At 39.7% G+C, this 23,089-nt stretch overlaps 1 protein-coding gene across 1 annotated transcript in view; it reads left to right on the top strand.

Annotated features, from left to right (window-relative positions):
• Positions 1-14,016: 14,016 nt before the first annotated feature.
• The window catches only part of COL19A1 (collagen type XIX alpha 1 chain), a 191,957-nt gene continuing 182,884 nt past the window's right edge, over positions 14,017-23,089 (top strand). The window contains exons 1-2 of the mRNA XM_086625286.1: positions 14,017-14,086; positions 14,586-14,685. Coding sequence (XP_086481412.1) covers positions 14,017-14,086; positions 14,586-14,685 — 170 coding nt within the window. The remainder of the gene's footprint in view (positions 14,087-14,585; positions 14,686-23,089) is intronic.

The raw sequence follows: 23,089 nt of genomic DNA, 5'->3' as shown, positions 1-23,089 counted from the left end.
GGTATTTTCAATTTTCTATTTGGAGTGTCGCTATCTCAGCAAGTGGAACAACATCCTTGGTTTAAGGGTTATGTTTCATTATTGGTTCATAGGAAATGAATACCCAGTTTGGATCTGGACTTTAGAGCAATACTGAAACTTTGAGGGACAGAAATATTTCTTTAAAGGATGAACTGATTGTACGTGCAAAGTGTTATGCAATGAAAATGTTTAGATAATTCAGAATTTATATTCATATAAATTAATAGGACTGTGTATATTCATGTAACACCGCTGAATCCAGATATTTAGGGCACGTAAAATGAAGCAAACCAAAAAGAAATTAGTAATTCTGTAGCTTGAAAGAGCAGTGAGAAATGCAGTTCTTTCCAAATAAAAAAAAAAAAAAAAAGACAATGCTTTTCACTAGAAGCAGAGCTTTTTACAAAGGGTCTTTCAACTGAGGATCTCACAACTCTGCTTGAAACGCTGAACTAGGGCTCAACACTGAAGCCTTTATCAAGTGAGCAGTCAGAAGGGGAAGGGAGCGCTGCGATGACTTGTCAGCTGCAGGACTGGGCTCTTGCGCCCCGCGAGGTAAGGCAGCTTTACTTTCCATAATTTACAGAATGAGCAAGCGACAAGTGTGACCTGCCTAAAGTTACACCGCAAGGCTGCGGCGAAGCCGTAGAATAAAACAGCCTTAGCAGGCAGGTATGTAAGCTGCAATTTCATCTTTCTCTCGTGATTCTAAGTTGGGAAGAACAACAACTGTTTTGAAATTTAAACCAGAAAGATGATCATATCTTTCCATGTGATTTGTTGGTTATCCGGGCTAGTTATCTGGGTTGAAATGAGGAAACACTTTTCAAAATGTGTTGGGAGGGGGAGGGGAAAGCAAAAAGCTAACCCTGTTAATTCTCTGACCCGAAGACCAGTTGGGCTAAATTGATGTTAAACTAATAAATTTTCACATAGTAGTCACCACCTTCCTTTCTTTTCCCCTGTCAGAATGATTCTACTAGAAAAAGATAAAATATGTCTTGATATACATAAATGAGATATGTTTAATTAAAGCCCTACTCTCTCTCTCTTCTGTGTATCTATTTCTAGTCGTTTTACTTTTCTCCATCCTTCTATCTGGTTTACATCTTTAAAGTGCAATACGGGAAAAGTGCCACAGGCACACTTGGAGAAACTGAGAAAAGTGCAGTTTTACACATTCAGACGAGAGCCAGTGGCAGTGCTCAGTCTCTCCATTTCATCGCAGACCGATGATACTACAGCGCAAGAACATTCAGGTTTGCAAACGACAGATTTTTAAAAGGCAAAACAAACAGGCAGATGACTGAATCTGCTGTGCTTTGCAGCATCAGCGCCATAAATAGGTGCGCTCTCTTGGTTACTTGGGTGGCTGATTCTTAAATGTATGATAAAGTATATAAAATTAATGATGCGTGCTTACACTTAAGTGATAAAAGCTAGTTTCTGCCAGTGTGCTAATGTACATAATTGGTCCTTTACAACTAGAAACCAGATACTCTTTCATGCATGCGTTCATGCTCTGGCAGTTTAATTTATGGAATTGTTTTAAGGGTGGGGTTTTTTTGAGGAAGGGGTAGAAGGAAGGAGGAAAAAATCCCACATTTGTTACATTGTTACTGGACTTGGGATATATAAATATGATTATGTCAAATCTGTGTCTGGGTGGCTGTTTGTCCTTTCCTGCAGAGTATTCAGTGCTTGCTGAGTGGGAGGGTCACACTGTGTGAGACTAATAAGGACAGAGCTGCATCCCCCTCTACCACTCTTTGGAGACTCACTCCAGCAACTCCACGGCACTACAGCAGCTCTGGACAGGCATTTTCAGTGCTTCTGGGGAACATACTAAAATAAAAATTAAAGGTAAGAAACTCATTATTTGTAGCCAATTGTCTAAACATCTCACATGCACACACACGCTACAATGTTCCTGGCTTGTTTTGTGGTGGTTTTGGGTTTGGTTTTTTTTTGGTTTGTCTTTTTTTTTTTTCCAAAATTGCCAAGTTTATCATTGACTTTGCCAATACTAACTATGTCCCATACAAACATAATGTACACAGTGTGCTTTTAATGTACTGTAATCAGTCCATGCTACAGGATTCTGCTCACGGTTGTGTATATTGTGTATGTTTGTGGGTAACTATAGGTATATGCTAAGATACGCTAATGAAAACAGCCCTACTAAATCTGCAGTAATTTACACAAGCGATTAAACTGTTGCAAATTGCCAGGACGCTGAACATGCTTATTAATCGTATGCATAGATTTACATTTAAAACCCTATCTATTAGCGTGTATCGTTCTAATTAGCATGCGCGTGGCGTGGCCTCCATCCCGTGAGCCGAAACCTACTTGGGAGCAGCGGCAGGGGTGAGAAGCGCAGCAAATGCTCCCCAGGGTGGGGGAACCCGCGCGGTTCAGCAGCTCTGGGGCCGGGGCCGATCCCGGGGGATGTCGAGCCGGAGGCGCGCGTCCCCGGCAGGCTGGCGCCAGCGCTGCCCCGCAGCCCGCCCCGCTCCCTTCTCCCTGCGGCCCCCTCCTCACCTGTTCGCCCCGTGCAGGTGCCGCCGCGGCCGGCGGCGCTGCCCCCGCTCCCGGGCCGGCCCCGCCGCGGCGGCCCGGCGGCAGAGGGCTCCCGCGGCCGCGGCGGCTGCTCGGCCCCGCTCCCCGGCGCCGCCGGCCCGAGCGGGCTCCTGGCCCCGCTCCGCCCCGGGGCTGCGGAGGAAGCGGCGGCGGGCGCCTGCTCCCTGGATCCACTCGCCGGGGGCCAAGCGCTCCCGGCGCCGCGGGCAGGGCAGGTTCCGGAGAGACGGGGCGGCCCGGCCCGGGGCTCGGGGCGGCGGGGAGGAGCCCGGCAGCGGGTGTCTGGGGGCGAGGCGCCGAGCCGCGGGAGAGCGGGGCTCCGGCGGCGGGGCGGAGGCGCTGCCCGCTGCCCGGGCCGGCGCCTCGCTGCTCCCCGCCCAGCCCCGCCGCCCGAGCCACCCGCTTGCCTTACCGCCTGTTGTTACAGACCCTCCCTCCGGCAAACCCAACTCGATCCAAGAGAAATGAAACTCCCAGTAGCGCCGTGTTACCGTCTGAGCTGCCGAGGGCTCGGGTCGCTCCCGCCCCGTAGGAGCCGGTTGTGGAGGGAGCGGAGCCGCCCGACGCAGCCGGTGGGAGAGGACCGGAGCCGGGAGGTGCGGTGGCGGCATTAATGACCGATTTGGCAAGAGCCCTTCAGAAAATGAGACCTCTGGGGTGGCAGCTCCAGTGAATTACTGATGCCTGCTTGTAAAGCAGGTGCAGGAAATTAAATGATAATGTTGTTTGAACATGTATTCGCTTCGCTGCCGTTGGGGAAGCTGGAAAAGTTAATGACGGTGTAGTTGCTGTCAGTACATGCGACTGATAGAATAGCTCTGATGATGAATAAAGCGCCTTGCAAAAGTTACTTGTAAAAATTGTATGTTAGGTATGTGATTTGTTTTTCTTGCAGAAAATGCGATTAGAAAAATATTCGTCGTTTTCTGTGTTTCGTTAAATTCACATGTAGAGATACGTTGCAGTCAGCTTAGAAGAAAAGCTGATAACTGTCTTTAGAGGACAAAAGATACGTTGTTGAAGTTAGACTGTATTTTTGTGACATTTAAACCGTAAACTCAATATAGACAGCTCTAGGCACTTGTATATTTTTGCAATGCAGAGAAATACTGTATTTTGGGTTCTTTTGCACTTAAACTAGAATAATTCTATGTTGTCCTTCTTCATTTTGAAGATTACTTCAGCAGTCACTGGCAGTGTTGTGACACCAAACAGTTTAGCTTGTATATTTAAAACTGAAAACCTGGGAGAAAAATAAAATGAAATTAGTCATTGCTAATGAAATGAAAATTTAATGCCTTTACAACTAATATCTCTGAGTTAATATTTCTAAGGTGTTAATTCTCAGTTTAATAAAGAAGCAAAGGAGTATATTTGTATTTTATTTCTAAATTTATGAACGTCTGTCTTTGTAGCTCCTTAAAACAGATAAATGATACACTTTGCGTGTGACTAGTGACTTCCTCTTTTCTTCACAGTTAAGAAATTCTTGTAGTTTTCTGATGTAGTTTTCTGAATATGGTTAATTTCTGTTTCAGATTTGTAGCTGATTGTTCACATGTGTCCAGGGGGAGATGAAGTACACTGGATCCTGCATGGTTTGGCTTTGTATGGCAGTCTTTCTTCTCCTTCCTGTTTCTACTTCTGTGGCTGTCAGTGACCAGACAGGTACTTCCATTTTTCTTACCCATCACAGAGCAAAGGTATAAATCTCTGTACTGAACAAATTTGCACAAATAATGATAGTACATGGAAAATAAGCAGTACGAGAAGATAAAATGATGCAAGATTTTTGGTTTTTAATCTCTTCTTTAAAAAGTCCAAGTTTGAAGCAGTTCCAAAGCAGCCTTTCTGTTTCCTGTGCTTGGAAGATTCATGTTTGGAAGAAGTTGCAGTTCCTAGGAGTTTTGTTTTGTACTTTTTCAACTTACTGTACAAAACAAGATTCTAGATCAGAGCTTGCAAAACTTTTATGAACAAAATCATGTAGCTTTATTAGAGCAGATCAGTGATCACATCAACCTAAAAACCTAATGCTCATGTTAACCTCACATAAACTTAATCCCCAGATCAGGTCATGCATTTCACAGATGTAGAGTTAGACAAAACCTTTTGCCTAAGATGACAGAGGAAAGGAATATAGTGGTGTCATTTGAAATAAAAGCCGTTACCTGTCTTCTGCAAATTTTCTCATATTTCTCTGTTTTCTTCTCTCTCTTACTGTGCATATGTTATCTAGCTCTCTCAATTAAACTCTACATTGGCTTTCCAGAGTGCGGTAAATTCTGTCTTAAAGGCACATCATGTGCTCGTAGGATAAGAAATTGTCAGTTTTCTAGAATTGCTCAGCCTCAGCATGTACCTTGACTTTCTAGGATTTTCCTAGTATTATTAGTAAGGAGAACATGTTTGTTGCTATTTAAATAGAAATAAAAAGAGTTCTTTTTCATTAATTTCTTTAAAAAATTAAACTTATTTTTAGTAATGCTGTTTTTCCAGAAACCTGATGAAAGATAACAGAAGCTATATATATACAACTTTGAATTGCCACAAGACATTTGAAACTCAGGCCCAAGAAATTTAAAAAGTCAATGACTAAGACAATAATCCTTTTACTACTCGTGGAAACAATAAATAGTAATATTTAATAAATAATAAGTATAGTGAGTGGGCTCTAAGGTAAGAATAATGCATTGTGAAGAGTCTGAATTTAAGTCAAAGATGTTTTTGCCTTATATTTTTAGGAGAGCAAGCCTAAGTGCTCTACCGATTAATTATTCTTAACCCCTGTGAGTGCATGAGCCTACATCCTAGCTGTACAATCATTCTCTTCAGCTGCGTGACAGAAGCAGATTGTCTTCTCTGTCGTTGCTAGCTGGTGGATTGTAGAAGGAAAGTTTTACAAGTGCTAAAGGGTGTGAGTGCAGAAGATTCCCTAATAATAAAAATGAATAAATGTAAACTTGCAAAATTTTATAACAAAATGCCGGCAAGCATTGTCTCTTTTCTTTTTGTATTCTTTTTTTTTTTTTTTTTTTGGTAATGAAGAGATATCTCAGTAAAAGGCTGACCAGTCATAGAAGATGTGACAGATACACAGTATATCAGCAGTTCAGGGTATGTGAATTGTACATTATGTTCTCTTAGAAGTTTGTGGCTAGGCAGCCAGCAGGGAAGTTGCAGTTTTCCTTAACATGATTGCCACAAATGGATCAAATATGGGTAAAATTGAACCGCTGAGAAGAAGAGGAGACATTGAACCTCTCCTGAGAGTAACTGGTGGTGTGCAATTGAGAGAGGCTTCTGCAGTTTGAGGTGATACAGGGCAGATGGTGAGGAATAACAAGTAGATAGCTGCCAGATTGAGCAGCTCTGCCGACAACAGGGAATAGGCTCAGAGTGAAGCCTCAAGTTGATAACAGGAAAGAGACTCTTGTAGAAACTGAAGGGATGGTTACCTCCCAAAAAAAGAAATACGAATTATAGACTGGAAAGCAGCAGCTGAGAAAGAACAGACCCTGCGACAGTGCAGCGGAATGTTGTACAGGTGTGTCTGGTAGTGTTTTGTTCATCTGCCCTGTTCAGCTGAGCAGACTACTCTGTTGCGAGGTTGTCTTGTTATAGTTTGATAATTTGGATGCAGATGAATCTATTAAAAATTGGAAATGTATTCACTTCAAGGAGAGAGAAATATCTAACCTGCTCCTTTTTTTTTTTCCTTTTTTTTCTCTCCTCTCTTTCATTAACTGGCTCTTTCTTGGACCTTTGTTCTCTCCCATGTACCAGTTCTGTTTTGATCAGCATCTGTCCTTCAGGATCTGCTTAGGCAATCCTTTTGGTTTTCTTCCTTCAACAACAACATATGCATAGCATTTATTTCCCACTGTGCTAATATGAAAGCTTTTCCAGCAAAGCTCATTTAGATAGGCTCTTGGATTATTGCATTTACATCCTGAAATTTCTCACCTAATGCAGTTGACTCTAAAGGGATGGTCTTGAAATGCAGGGAAAAGTGTAAATTAAAGTTAATTTGAAGCAGGGCAGGGGCAAGAAGTGTGTTAGGGGAAGGAAATCTCTTCTGCAAAAGAGAGGATTAACTTGTGTGCATGTGTAGGGGAGAGCTTTGTGAGCTGGCGTTCCAAATATACTTTGAGACTTATTCATTGGGTCAATATTGTAATAAATAAATAAACACCAATATTGGAAAAAAATGTCAGGGAGTGACAGAGTATGCTGGATTTTTCTCAGATCAGTCCTTCTTACTCTCTGAACATGTGCCAGTAACCATTAGATTCACATCAAGGATTTCTTTCAGTTCTCACTTGTCCAGAAGTTTTGATGTGCTAGTCGTTCATCAGAAGGAAGCACTCACTTCTAATGACAGAATACAGCAAATCTGAGGGAGACAGTTCAGGAGTTCTCCACAATCATATTTTTGATCTGACTTCAAGAATATTTTCTTCATGTTGTCAACTTGTATTTTTTTGTTGTTGTTGGGAACATTTGGTTTTGGAGCAGGGACGTGAGTTCTTTCTATAATGACACATGAAGTTCTAATTTGATTATTCCTGAATGCTTCATATTAAGAATATTAATATTTTGTCTCATTCCCAGATCATTGCTGCTTTTTCAAATTTCTTTAACAATTACTGTTTTTCAAAGTCACTTGCTAACCCATGAAAAATGTAGTATAAACAAAGCCTGGGGACTGTCAGGCTTGGTGAATTTCCATTGCCTTTGACGTGGAATGTGTTGTGAAAAGTATTGGCTCTAGATCATAATTTTAGATAGGCACATTAACCCAAATACAGTGAGTGGTTTCAAGTATGCAAATCCGTTCAGCTTTTTAGTTTTCATGTTTTAGTATGGCTAGATTCTTCTGAAAATCAAGATAATGACTCTCCAGTAACTCTCATGAACAACATATATTCTTGATATTTCATTCTGAATATTTAAGGTTGGATCCACCAACTATTGTTAGCATTGCAGTGTTTAAGTGACCCTGCCACCTTTGGATTCCTTACTTTGTAGTTAAATACTAAGTCATCTTGGGCAGTGAATAAAGTGGTTTAGGTGTCTATAATAATGCAGTTTGTGAAGCTTTCACACGGTGGAAAGACACTTCTGCTAGTGAGCAAATACTACATAAGAGAGACCCCAGACTACAAAGGGGAACTTTCTCAGCTGCACACATTCTCCCAGGGTGAAGACTGTAAACTAGATCAGCCCATTTTTTTTTATGGACAGGTAGAGAAGGGAAAAAGCATCAACTCCTACAGCCACGATATTCACCTGGGATATGAAGTCCTGTTTTTCACTACCTACTCTTCCTCATGGGATAATCCAGTTCTCCAGGATCTAGAGTGAGCATCCTAATACTTGACCTCCATTGGTATGGCTTTTTCAGTCCCACCTGTCAAAGCTGTTATGTTATTTGCATAACTGTCTAAATGGTCGCCGGACTCGGAGTTGACTTCTCTCCCATGTAAACAAAGTTGTAGATTCAGTCTCCTTCATTCTTCTTTGACAGAGTCAAATTTGGCCAGTGATATTAGAAATAACAGAAAAGGATTTTATAGGCATGTGAGAGAAAAAAGAAAAACGAGAGAGAACGTGGGGCCTCTCAGGAAAGATACAGGTGACCTGGTTGCTGGGGACATGGAGAAGGCTGAAATTTTCAACAACTTTTTTGCCTCAGTCTTCACTGGCAACCACTCGAACCACACCACCCAAATCACAGAGGATGCTGGCTGGGTCTGGGAGAGTGAAGAACCACCCAGGGTAGGAGTAGATCAGGTCCGGGAACACCTAGAGAACCTGAAGGTGCACAAGTCCATGGGACCTGATGAGATACATCCACGGGTCCTGAAGGAACTGGCGGCTGAAGTTGCTAGGCCACTAGCCATCATATTTGAGAGGTCCTGGCAGTCTGGTGAGGTTCCTACAGATTGGAAAAGAGCAAACGTAACCCATCTTTAAAAAGGGGACCAAGGACAACCCAGGAAACTACAGACCAGTCAGCCTTACCTCTGTGCCAAGTAAAATCATGGAACAGATTCTCCTGGTAGCTGTACTAAGGCACATAAAAAATAACCAAGTGGTTGGTGACAGCCAACATGGCTTCACTAGGGGCAAGTTGTGCCTGACTAATTTAGTAGCCTTCTATGACAAAGCTACAGTGCTGGTTGACGTGGGTAAAGCAACGGATGTCATTTTCCTGGACTTGTGCAAGACGTTTGACACTGTCCCACATGACATCCTTGTCTCTAAAATGGTGAGACATGGATTTGACAGATGGACCACTCGGTGGATAAAGAACTGGCTGGATGGTCGCACTCAGAAAGCTGTGGTCAATAGTGTGATGTCTACATGGAGACCAGCGTCAAGCAATGTTCCTCAGGGGTCTGTTCTGGGTTCAGTGCTGTTCAACATCTTTGTCAGTGACATGGATGATGGCATTGAGTGCACCCTCAGTAAGTCTGCTGATGACACCAAGTTGTGTGGTGCCGTGGACTCACTTGAGGGAAAAGATGCCATACAGAGGGACCTTGATAGGCTTGAGAATTGGGCCAGTGCAAACTGCATGAGCTTCAACAAGTCAAAATGCAAGGTCCTTCACCTGGGTCAGGCCAATCCTAGGCACAAATACAAACTGGGCACAGAGTGGGTTGAGAGTAGCCCTGAAGAGAAGGATTTGGGGGTGTTTATAGATGAGAAGCTCAACATGAACCGGCAGCGCACTCATGCGGCCCAGAAGGCCAACCACATCCTGGGATGTATCAAGAGAAGCATGGTCAGCAGGTCAAGAGAGGTGATTCTCCCCCTCTACTCTGCTCGTGTGAGACCCCACCTCGAATACTGTGTCCAGTTCTGGTGTCCCCACCATAAGAGAGACATAGATTTGTTGGAGCGTGTTCAGAGGAGGGCCACAAAGATGATCCAGGGACTGGAGCCCCTCTGCTATGAGGACGGGTTGCGGGAGCTGGGATTGTTGAGCCTTGAAAAGAGAAGACTTTGGGGGGACCTAATAGCTGCCTTCCAATACCTGAAGGGAACTTACAGGAAGGCTGTGGAGGGACATTTTACAAGAGTGTCCACTGCTAGGAAAAGGGGAAATGGGTTTAAATTGAAGGAGAACAGATTTAGATTAGATCTTAGGAAGAAATTCTTCAGTACTAGGGTGGTAAGACTTTGGAATAAATTGCCCAGAGAAGTTGTGGATGCCCGCTCCCTGGAGGTGTTCAAGGCCAGGTTGGATGGAGCCTTGAGTAGCCTGGTCTAGTTGAGAGGCGTTGGATTAGATGATCTCTGAGGTCCCTTCCAGCCTATGCCATTCTATGATTCTTCCCACCCTTGTCTTAGTTAACACGTATATTGTAGCGTAATATGGTGTGGCTTACAGAGTGAAAAAGGAAAACAAAAAAAATCACATCTGATTTTCTGGTACCTCTATACATGATGCTACAGGTATGTAGGAAATCTAAATTCTTGACCTTGTTTGAAAGCAGGCCAGCTGGATTTGCTTACCTTCAGTACGAATACCTTTGAGTGGACTCGTTGGATGTCATTGCTGACGCTTGCACGTATGTTGCACACTCTGAAGAGGTTCCCTATGCCTATATATTTGTGAAGCCAGATCCAGTAAGAGCAAGAGACAAATCCTAGCTGATACAGGTTTCTGCCTGAAGCTTGAGTCTGACATAGGATGTGGGCATATGTTAGGTGGGGCTTTGCTGTTTGGCCCCGTTCATTTGGCCGGTCGTGCTTACTGATGGGAACTTCAGTGCCCTTACGATGTGCACGTCGGTGGTGTTAGATGGCAGCTGAAAATTTCGCCTGAACATAAAGTTTAATTATAAAGTAGCAGATAGGTACTTGTAAACTGAATCTGGCCGTTACAGGTTACACTTGATCTGGAGGAGCCAAAAGTGCCTATGGGAAGCTACAGTTCCCAGTCAGGAAGTGCACACAAGAGATGTCTGTAAGAGTGAGACTGAAGCATGCACCAGAGTCTCCTCTGTCCTCGTTTGCACGGAAAGGAAAACTGGGCATGGGGCCTAGATGGAAGCTGCAGTGTGCTTCAACAGGTGTCCTGGTCATTCCAGGAATTTAGAACACGCCATTGCATGTTGCAGCAGATAAGTGTAGATGCAATACCATTACTTTGCATAATGCTATTACAAAACAAAAATTTCTTACTAGCATCTTACTGGAGAGAGAGATCAGTGATCTGTGATATGCCTATTTGATCCCCATAATAAATACATGTTTTCAAAATCATTAGGTTGATTTTATAATAATAAACTCCTACATAGGCTCACTGATTTCTAAAGATTAAGATGTGTAATTTGTCCTATGAATAGGTGATCTCATTAATTTACAGGAATGTTAACTTCAGCTTTGATATCACCATTTCAATGTGAGTTGGGGACTTCAATCCAGACAGACAAAAGTTTTATCACATGCAGTGCAACATAGTGTATAAATGGAAGCTTGTTCTTTTTACTGCTTCATTAGTTTTATAGTAATGTGTTATAATAGATAGGTAGGTGCATGGTTTCCATGCCTGGATTAGCAGTAAGGGTTTGTCTTGGTCTTTTTCCTTCCTGAATATCTTCCTGTAGATCTAATTCAGCTGCCCATGAGCTGAATGGGTAAACTGTCTGCTTTGTCTCAGGCCAAAGGAAATTTAAAGATCTGCCAGCAGTACTAAAAATCTGGGAAGAGGCTAACTTTTTGACTCTACAAACTGTAACTGTAGAAAGAATTTTCATCAATCTGTAGCAATGAAAGTTGTCAGTCTTGGTATGGAGAGGTTTCGGGTTTAATGTTTTAGAGTTTTGCCTTAGTTCTCTGGTAAAAAGAATAACATTGGGCTAAAGGAGGGCATTAGCAGCATGAGATAGAAGAAGATTCGTAGTAACCCTTTCAGTTCTTCTGGGGATATGGAATACAACCAAATGAGTAACACTTGCATGGCCTGTCTATGCTGTGACTGTTACGCTAATGATAAAAATAGGTTCACAGTCCAGTCTGTGGCATGTGGGGAATCGTTGCTATCATCTGGATAACACAGAAATTAAGGCTTGAGTCTTTATTTGGACTTGGAAGAAAGTGGCTGGCGGAATAAGCTAAAACTCCCTAGTCTTTCACCGCTCAGCCCTTGTGTAAGTTAATGCTGGGGAAAAAAAAAAAAAAAGCACAGTTGTGTCCCAGGTTCGCTAGAGCTTACTACAGCAGTTCAAGATACAATCGGCAATAAGTCTCATCTGGCTGCTCTTATTGTAAGTACTATAAAGTCATTTAACCAAAAAGGGAAGTTGCCCCATGAACTTTAGATATATAGTAAAAAACCGTTTGTTAGAAAACACACAGGTTTAAGAAAAACGTTTTTTCAGTGTATGTGTGACAAGCTATTGCAGCTTCAGCCATAACAGGCTTCCTTTACGCCAACATATTTCTTGTAGCTGTACCTGTGTGAATCTGCCATAACCACATTCGTTGTTCTAGAGTGGCTGTGGATAAAAGTCTGTAGTTTAATAATCTGTATGAGGGATTGTAGGCTGAGGTTTGTAGAATAAAGGGTATCTAAGGTGAGCCTGTTTCTGTCCCATAACATGTGTCTGCGTATCAAATGGTATATTGAAATTGCTATGTTAGTATGTAATTCCAGTGAATGCTTTTCACACTACGTATCACTCCCTGCAAAATAAAAATGATGAAAGATTTCATTTTGGTTTCAGAGATTTCAACATCAATTTTCTTAACAACTCTTGCGCCTTTCCTGGGGAAAGGGAAATTTACAGTGTGAATTGCTGTTGGTTTTAATGCATATGTTTCATTTCGTTTGTCATGAAACTTGATCTGTATAGGTAAATGCATGTATATGCACATATTTATGTATATATATGAAGGAAATAAAGAACACATTCTCTCAGTTCCTTAGAAATGAATCAATTTACAATTGATGTTACTTGTAATTGTAGATTGCAATTTAGATGTAAAAGACATGGAACTTGATGAATCTTATGAAAAAATGTCTTCCACTTGGTCTATTCTTTTAACATTTGACATAGTTTTCATTAACCATGTTGTCAGGAGGCATCTTTATGTCTGTATTATGTAATTTAGTTTCTCTTTTCCTGGTTGTTTCCAATTAGCCATTCTTAATCCAGATCAAATACTGTAACACATCTAATAGAATTTAAGACTTTTGAAGGATGATATCCTTTTTACATTACTATAGAACGAATGACAAATTTCACATGCTCGAAGATTACAAATATAACTGTTTTGAATGCCAACTTTCTGTCTGGATGCTTTTGGAAATCTTTAAATATAGATGATTTCCAGGTTAATAGTAGGACCTTCCTCACTTTTTTCATCGAACTGACGCTTCAGGAAGCCCCTTGACCTTTGTTGTTCAGCAGCTTCAGATTTACCTTGGCCATCTTTTTAGTTGTGTCAGCTCAACATGGAGCTCTGTGCTTGATAAGTGTGTGGGCCAAATCCTGCTTGTCATCTTCCATATGATAGTTTTGTTAAGATGTAGTGGGCCTGTTTGCAAAGTCTGTTAAAGAGCAAGCCGTGTTTCTAACCTGTGCACTAAAGTGACGTTTCTCTGTTATTTGCTTCTTTAAAGTGTGTATTCCTGTGTGTATATATATATAACAAAAAAAGAGAAGGGACTTTATGCAAGAAAGATACTGCATATTAAGAATACAGTGTTTGATCTAAGTGTTCAATTAGATTTAACCTTAGAATTTACCGTGTTTCAGATTTTAGAACATTCTGCTCGTTTACCTAAATGCTTTGGTCCAGACTTAATACCCTGTAAAGCTGCTGGATTTTCAACCATTTTTTTTTCAAAATATAAGTATTGCTTACATTGTTTGTTATATGATATGATTATATCCTCGTTAATCCGCATTTTGAAATTATTGTGCACTGAACAATAGATCATTGTCATGATAATCAAGCATTTATGCGTTATTGTTTCATGTTCATTAATAGGCGGAAAAGATTTCCTAATCAAATCACCAGAAATACAAAAAATACTTAAAACAGATGTTATTGCTTTATAGACTATTGTAGATGGAAAGAGCTTGGTAATAATTTAGTGATTTTCTTCTGGTTATATTGTTCATGTGAGCTTTAATCATAAACAGCTGAATTAAAATGTGATGAAATTCGTATCTGCTTATATTAGAAGTGTAGTATGAAATCTGAAATGTCATTGCTCTTATTTAGATTTTGTAATTTAATTTTATTGCTAGTTTTTGTACCCTAAAGAAACAAAAAGAAACATTCCTGTTAATATAACTACCACTGTCACAGAATAGTTTGTTCTGATTCATTTTTATTTGATGGAATTTGATGATAGATACTAAACTGTATTCTCTTGAAGGTGCCATGTGTCCTTTATTGAAAACAGTTGTCCATCATCTCAAACAAATCAATAGAGACAGTCTTGGTGTTTCAGGTAAATGACTGTGTTAATATGGAGATCTAAATTAGTTGGCTAGTAATGGGTGTAATCATAGTCCGACTGAAGATGGCTTTAAAACTGAAAGGACAGTACAGAATGCCACCCCTGTGCTCTGAAAGCTGCTGTTGTGTTTGGGAAGGTGGGGTTAAAATCAGAACATGTTGTTCTTAGAAAGTGTTGGTTCAAGTTCTGCAGCTGCACTCATTTCCATTGTTTTTCCCAAACATCCTTTGTTCTTATCAGTTCAGATGATAAAAGGAAATAACGAATGCATTTCTCAGGTTGCAAAGTCAGCTACTGAGTGGATTTTGCTCTGATAGTTTCTCTGTTGATAAAATGAATATTGGAAGTTTCTCTGACTTAAAGTACTGGTTTTCAAAATAGCTTGTCAGTCTGTACTGTAAAAAGTCACCAAGCATGCTAAAAGTCAGTATTTGTCTCCATTTTTTTAAATTCCATTAAATAAACTAAATAATTATATTGCATTTCACAGGGTTTGATCTGGCAGAAAGCTTTTCTTTGAGGCAAACATCTTGTGGAGGGGAAAAAATCTGTTTTAAACTGGGAAGCGCACCTCTTGTCAGAGACACAAAGTAAGTATGATATTACTTTCATCCAAAGTCTTTAAAAGACAGGGATCAGACTAAATTCTACTAATGAACTGAGACACTGAGCAGTGTATCCAAAGGAGGCCACAGAAAGACAAGTATGTCTGTTTTTAGGATTTTTCATCTGTAAATTTTTTCTTTGGAGACCATTCTAATTCATGTGTGTTTTTCTTCTGGAATCTGGAAGTATCCAGGTAGAGAGTTAATTGCAAATATCTTTTTCTCAAATGGTTATTCTAATACTGAAAACCCTACTGTTTGTACACAAATATTTATAAAACAAAGAAATTTCAGGGTATGTGAAGAAGTGTTATAGTAATCTTCCCTCCGTAAAACTGGCTATTCTCTCTCTTATTACTGCTGACAGGATTAAAGAGAGAGAGAGAGAGAGTCGCCATTTCCTTAAATGCTATATTTTCATGTGTGTGTTGGGTTTTTTTTTTCCCCCCAGTGGAATTCACATCTTGCTTTTGAGCAGCAACAGAATGGTGGGTACTTGGTGTAGAGGTGAAACTAGGCAGCGTATTATTCTGACACAGGGTGAGTTGAAAGACTGACACTACATGAAAAATAAAAAGGAAGGTGAAAGAGAGGAAGGCACAATGGGATTGGATGGATTTAAGTTTGCATGGGGACAAGGAAATGGCAAGAAGCAGTTAGGAATGTAGTTTCAGGTTCCCCATGCTCAGTGGAGAGAGAGAGGATCATCTCAGAACTTCTTCGTTGAGAAGTGCTCCGAGTCATGGGACTGTGATTTCTGTACGGCATGTTCCTGTGATGATGAGGGAAGCAACTGTATTCCCATGCCTTCAGGTTGGGTATTCTTTGTTGCAAGAGGTCTGGCTCCAGCTTCCCTAGGAAAAAAACACCCAGCCCTCGGACTTCACCTTTGCTTGGATCCTGGGCAGACGGAAGAGGGGCTGTGGGTAGTGTGAGGCCAGGGGAGAGAGACAGGAGAGAAACTGGAGGCACCCAGATGCAAAACAAAATGATCTTTGGGAGAGGGGAAGGATTAAAGAAATAGGACCTACATATTCTAGATTACTAAATAGATTGTAAGTTTTTGAGAGGTATTAATACTGTACATGCTAAATTTTTAAGCTTATGTAATTCTGCAAACTTAAAGTAATTGCTTTTTTTTTTTAAATACCTTGAACATTTGCTAGTGAAGGAAAAATTGCTTGATAAAATGACTTGACACAGAGAGCACTCTATTTTTATTAGAGCCTTCTCAGTATTACCAAGATTGTCTTTAGAAGAGGAACAGATAAAATTAGATACAAGCCATACATTTCTTTACTAAAAATATTTTGAAAGTTTGTCAGTAAGAAAACTTTTTTTAAAAATTAATTATTAATTTCTCAGATTTTTACAGATTTTTTTTTTTCAGTGGATGGGAATTTGAGGGAAGCGTGAGACTATAGAAGAGTAGAAAATCAAGACAATAACAAAAATTGTAGGGCAATTTTCATTTAGGAATAAGAAGCTAAGTAGTGCTTTATGTGCAGTGAAACACATATTGCTAGGTGACTTATTTTATTCTGAAACTGTAAGAAAATCAATAGGAAAAATAGAGTGAGAAGAGCTAGAAATTGGAAAAGGGTGAATTATTTAAAACTCTTATTACTTTGAGGGAAAATTCACCATTCGAACCAATTAATTTCTAAGAATTTGGTGGTTTTGGAAGGAATCTGAAAGGTGATGTTGAGGTTTTCTTAGCTTTTATTAGTAGACCTGAATACTAATGTCTGTGCTTTATTTTCTTCTTTTGAAAATGGTTTATTAGTGAAGGCAGTGAAAGCGGGGAATTCACATCATGGCTGATAGCTGTGGCTTAGCAAATCCTTAACTCTTAGCAGCTGCAAGGAAAATACTCTAGAAAGACAGAATACTCTTTTTTTTTTTTTTTTTTTTTACTTTCTTTATGAGGTGGGAGAGAAATCTAACAGGTTTTTTTTTCTATATTTTATCTGTTCAGCTTTTCAGAGGGAGGATGACTCTTTGAGACAAAAATGGCTAGTTTTTCTTCATTTTCACTGTAACTTGGGCAGGGGATAAAGAATTTCAGTAAAGATTAAACCTGGAAGGCGAGTTGTTTGGCTTTAATGGTTTCCTGCTTCTCCTGTTTCTCTCCCTCCCTGTTGTTTTCTTCTGCTTATCCTCATTAAAGAAAAACTAAAGAGAAAATCTTTCCAGTTTCCTCTAAAAATATGCGTGTCAAATGGATGAAAACTTTAGCTGGGTGAAGCAACTGAGAAGATTATTAGTAAAATGCGTAACCGTGCTAATGTTAGCCTGAAAATTAATATCTTGTCATTGATATTAATAAGGTACAAGACAAAGCTTTTCTGTCGGCTTGCTGTGGAAGTAAATAGTACCTCTTACATGTATCTCCCTGAACAAAGAAAGGACTAAAAGTATTTTCAATAACATTCAAGCATTGCAGAATTTCCATTAAATCCTAGTTCTTCATGGCAATAGCCTTGCTCGTGCTTTTTCAACCTTTCTTCACAGAGAAATGCATGTCATAATTAAGAACAGAATTTAGGGGGTTTTATTCAATATGTTGAATATATAGTAGCTTTCTGTTGTTGAGATAACACTTCAGACAAGATTTAAAAAAATTATTTGTTTAAAGTATTTTTGATCGTCTTCTGAACTTCCAAGTCGGTTTTTGAAAATAAGAGCAGAGAGCAGTCAGGAGCACAAAGTCGGGTTTTGATATGGTAGAGTTACAATGAAGGGTAGTCAGGAACTCAAAGTAAATTATAAGGTTATGATGCCAGTTATCTATCTCGGTTATCCATGTACAATATCTTATAATATATGATTTTTATTTAAATCGCCTTCTCTTACATTATGTCAGATGATGAGGTTCCAGACCCCTTGCGTTACTAGATGCACAGAGGTTTTTAGGATCGTTCTACCTCAGAAAATATGCTAGCAGACGTGGCGTGCAGTAGGCAGCAGAACAGTGTTTGTTATCCATCCTGCAGGAAACTGAGAGTATCTGATTAAGCTGACTAGCAAGTATCAAGTGACTTGGCACATCTCCTCTTGCATTTCATTCATTCAGTCGTAGTGTGGGTAATAGAAAGCTATGCTGTGCCATTTTTCGTGTGTGATGCCATTTTGGTTTTTTTCAATGGACCTGGAGTAGTGTTACACCTATTTATATGTTGTAAATAATTTACAATGCGGTGTCAGCTTGGGAAATTGATTATGTCTCTTTACGTTGGATTTGAGTTATAACTCTTACCTTTATCTCTTTTTGTGAGGGAGTTTTGTACGTATTTTGTCTTGTGATAGGAGACGGATAGCTTTTCTTATGCTCCATGTAAATGCCTGTTAAATATTAATTTAATTCCAATAATATTTTCAGGATTAAGGAATGATTTTAAAATTAAAATACGGTGAGTTACTCATTGCAATTCTTACATGGACATTAATAGAAGTTATTCCTGGGTAAAGTGGTGTAACTGAGCCTTTGAATCCTAAAGAAATTCACAGATAAAATACCATTATGCATGCTATCTAATTATGTAGTCATAGTAATACTAATTGTATAATATTTTAATTTTATTTCAATAAATGCACAATGGAGTCACGTTTTATTGTCTAGTTTAGCATGTACTGCCTATGCAGTGTATTCCAGTTTGGCGTAGAGCTTGCTGACAAAAGCAGCACAGGGCTCTGTGCTGATAGCAACTCCTTTAGATCTGCCAGCAGTATTCAGAACTTCTGGATATCAGGCCTTTTAGGCTAATCTTTGTTCTTTAGTTGCCTTGGAGTAAGCTGAAATAATTCCACTGTCCTTCTCTAAAGATGCTTCAGATGTCTGTTGTTCGTCATTCTCACTTTTCTGGGATGTCCGTAGGCCATTTTTCTTTTCCTCTGAAAGTGCCAATAAAGGAGGTAGTTGATTTCAGCTCAGTTTCACAATGTTTTTGAAATGGCTGTTTACCATTACCAAATCTTAATGGCACAGTCATGACTTTCTTTGTAGTTTATTTGGCTTGACAAACCATATTAATTTACTGAAGAGATTATCATAGCTGGCTGTTAAATGATCTTAGAGTTACAGCAACTGGGATTACTCTCATGACTTTTTTTAGGAATTCTTCTGCTTTTAGTGTAAGATGCTGCAGAAGAGCTTGGATTTTGATGGTATCTGGACTACTGAGCTCCATCACCAATATTGTCACTGCCGCCAGAAGAGCTGTGTCTCTGGCTTGCGCCGCGTTTCAGAGAAAGCGTTTCACCTCCTTGTGATGTCTAGTTACTGGATGCAGAAATACTGTTCCCACTTCTGTCAGTATATTCCAGGCTTGAGGATTCTTTCTGCTAAGAACAGAAATCAATGACAAAAGAATATTTATGGGTTTTTTTTCTTTGTTTTTAATGCTAACCTTTTTGATCGCAAAAAAAAATGCATAGGGAATTGCATTTCCTAGAGCACAGCTGGCATCAAGCGAAGCAGTTTCTGTGCTCAGCCTTTTCATAGCTAGCACTTTGCTCCCCAAAGGCACCTGTCTCTGGGTGGCTTTGCAACCATTTTCTTTGCTGTATGTTCTCTGGTTGTAACCGCTGAGACTTCTTTCTTCACCCAATAAGAGTCACATGCGAGAGCCTCGCATGTGACTTCAGCTGTCAGTGAATGTCCACATGGGCATGATGTCTGATGAGCTTTGCACGTGGCGTGTATTTTGGGCCGCAGAGCCAGGCTCAGCAGTCTTCTTGAAAAGTATTATTGAGATATATATTAAGAAGTCATATACCTCTTTCTTAAATACAGTTTAGAATTGATAGATGTGAAACTCACTGGTTTCCAAAAGATTTAATCAGAAGTTTTTAAAACAATAGGTTTAAACATCTACTGGAAAAGGCAATAAGGTGGCACCCCTGTTTGGTGGCAGCAGTTACAGTTCCGTTTACAAGCTTTGATCTGTGCTTACACAAAGTCCTGATAGCCTTTGGTCTATTAAAATATTAGATAGTTATGTAAGAAACCATCTCTCCTTTCCTGTATCGTGTATTTATTTGAGGTCATGTGAGCTGTTGGTGCCAACAATGCGAAGACTGAAATGTCTGGTATTTTGGTTGCAGGGTATTTTCAAGAAAAGGGCCTTGTCTCTGGAATTTGCTTCCTGAATGTGGGAGCCTGAATTTAGTGCAAATCCTGATACTTTCTTCAGGTCGTTCGAAGTAGTGGATCAGAAGCTGCAGTGATTCAATCATTCTTTTTCTGATTCTAGTTGAAAGGTACTGAAATTGGATACTTTGTATTTATTTCCAGAAACTTGAAAACTTATGCATTTTGTAAGTTAAAAAGGATAATACAGGGATTACTGTTGAAAGAACAAATTGGAGCTGTACCTACCATGTAAATAACTAAGGAGAAAACTGGTGCCTCTTACCATGAGAAATGATAGGACAATGCTTCTTTTAAAGAATGAACCCATGTGAATGTCTTTATCTGCATATTTGGGCTTGTTTTTACCTGACAATTTACAATAGATATGCCAAGATCTTTCTATAAAATTTGAAATTCAAGCATTAATAGATTTTAATTGCTATATTTGGCTTGAATCATCTTATAATTTAACATGCAATTTACTATGCAGAATGAATTGAGAAAGCAACAGCAATGGGACAGAGGTGGCAGAGAGGGAGAGCATATATAAACATGTATAGTACTTACATTGAAAGCAGACTGTTAGGGAACAAAGAGCAGAAAAACTATTTTAATTACGCCACTGACTGTAGCAAATCTGAATTCTTTGATCTGTTGTGTGTTCCCCCAACAGTAGAAGACGACTTAGCATGGCAGCGTCATACCAGTTGAATTGGTAAGACAAAGTTGGATGAAGCAGACTGTTTCTTTTCCTTTTTTCCCCAGCAATGTTGTTCTTGCTGTAAAGCACTTGCAGATAAAGGGAAGGAGCTTTGGGGAGATGTGTACTATAAGGGGCACCGGTCCACAATGAGAGTGTGGAGGAGACCAGCAGTGTTTGTGTGGTTCCCCCAAGTGCGTCGTGGTTTCCCCAAGTGCCTCTTGGTTCAGGATGAAACTTAAGGCAGGCAATGAGGAAATCACAGAAGCACCGGATGAACAAATTGTAAAAGCAGTTTACTTTCCTTGTTTAAAAAGCTTTCCTTAATTTGAAAAACATGTATTTAATTTCAGATTAGTGTTATTTTTTCCTGCTGCCTTTGTTTTAAAGGACAGATCTGTCCAGCTAAGACTATTATTTGGAAGAAAATAAAATTAGGGCTTCACCTTCACAGCACTTCTCTCCAGCTCTCAACCTCATCTGGTCACATCAGCATCAGCCTCTCTGGTCAGCGGGGCTGGTGGCTAATCCCCATGGCTGTGTGAGCTCCAGCAATCAGAGTGGGGAAGGAGCAAGACGGTGCTGCAGGGGCTGGGGGCAGCCTGCTGTTAACTTCAGCAAACCCTGGAATTGCACCTTCAGTTTAATGGTTGAACCTGCCCTGTGGAGAACAATTTTGTTGTTCTGATTAAAACAAAGGCATATGCAGTATCTAAGCAATTTCACTTTTGCTATATACTCCTGCACAGAATTCCTTTTTATTTTCATCTGATATGGATGCCAAAACTATTTTTCAGTTTTCATATTGGATAAGATAGAAAAACTTAAAATACATACTGTCATAGATATTGCAGTTGCTAGACAAAGTTATTGTGTTATTAGATTTCTAAATTCAGCACAAGCGATTTACCTAGATGCTTCCCTATGGCCCTTGTTCGAAACATGGGACACAGATTCTGCTATTGGGTTTTCAGTTTGCCAGGATGTTAGCTGAAGAGAGTGTGAAGTGATGCTGGACTGTGGGGAACTTTCACAAGAGCTTGCATGTCTCTTACTCACTGCCAAACATGCTGACTTTTAAAATCTTTGTAATGTTGTCTTGGTTTTTCTTGGCCATCTTTTTTGAAGAAAAAAGTCCACCAAAAGTGAGAAAGAGATAATACCATAAATCAATAGGGAGGATGCAGATATAAGTCTGCAGAAATCCTGTGCTTGATAAGAACACTAGTCAGAATAGTCTTAGAAAAAAACTACGGTTGCAAAATTAATATAGTTGAAGTTTTTTAGAAATCCAGAGTAAATATGGGTATATACAGCAATGCTATATGCAACCAGTCAGAATTCAGTGAAATGTACTGAATATAATGCATGCAGCTGAAGATAGACTGTAGCCCCCATATGTTGTAGTATAAAATTAGAGATTGAGAAATCGTTTATCAGTTTTGCTGATTGGACTGAGAGGATTCAATCATCTTTGTGAAGCGCGTATAATTTCTCCAGCTGAAGCAGTGGTGTCGTGCTTCAGAAGTCATTTATCAGCAGACTGGAAAAAAATCACTGTAATAAATCAGATTTGATTTTGTTCCACACTCCCCCACCCCACCCCCTGGCTTTCGTGGTTTAACACTTTGTGAAATGTAGTTTACATTATCTATGCTGTCAGACATTCCTTCTCTTTAACTAAAGTTGTACCCACAAAAAAGATTTTTGCACTGATATATCTGTGTGTAACCTTGGGGCTTTGTTGTTTAAACATGTTATAGAAATATTGTTCCTTCCCCGCACCTTGCGGGGTTTGAGTTTTTAGGTTTTCTTTCTAAAAATAGTTGATGGGTGCTCTCAGAGTGAAACTGCCTGGTGCTTTTTTCATTACACTGATTTTCATTTTTTTTCAGTTGGTTGTGAAAGATTTTTGGCCTCTAGCATTTCTCTGTAGTTAGCTCTTTGCAGTTTTTATCATCATTCCATGAAACATTTTATATTTATGGAGATAAATTGCCAAATTTTAAAAAATGCTTTAATTTCACATGAACAGTACAGTCTATGCCCTGGATTACTCACTTGGAGGTCTGGTTATGAACTTGATTTCACTCATAAGCGTACAGAGTTTGCCGATTGCAGCCTTGTCTCAAGTAAGTATTTGTCATGTCACAAACTCATTTCAAAGCTTGGAATGATTTAATGCACTTCAACATGAAGAACAGTCTGTAATCTATGGAAACTAAGTCCTGATGTACAGATATGAGTGTATTAACAGAACCATGTGCAAGAGATCATGTTATTTTTGGATTTAGTCAATGTGACTAGTTGCAGAATCTCAGAATTCTGTTCAAAAAATAAATCCTAAAAATACTCGGGGATTAAGCATGACAATACAGGCCTCGTTGGTAGTGCCTAATATGGCATTAGTCTTTTAATTGTCATATGAAAATGCATGAATCTCTTATTTTAGGGATTAAGCTGCTGCTTATGCTGTACCCGTAATAGCAGTGTTAATGTTGAAGTCTTCAGTTTATCCCTTTTACTCAATTTTCTTTGTGAACTCTGCTGAGAGT

This window comes from Tauraco erythrolophus, chromosome 2 (genome assembly GCF_009769465.1).
Source record: "Tauraco erythrolophus isolate bTauEry1 chromosome 2, bTauEry1.pri, whole genome shotgun sequence".
NCBI lineage: Eukaryota > Metazoa > Chordata > Aves > Musophagiformes > Musophagidae > Tauraco > Tauraco erythrolophus.
The sequence above is the reverse complement of the archived record's forward strand: the minus strand, read 5'-3'. Positions and strand labels throughout refer to the sequence as shown.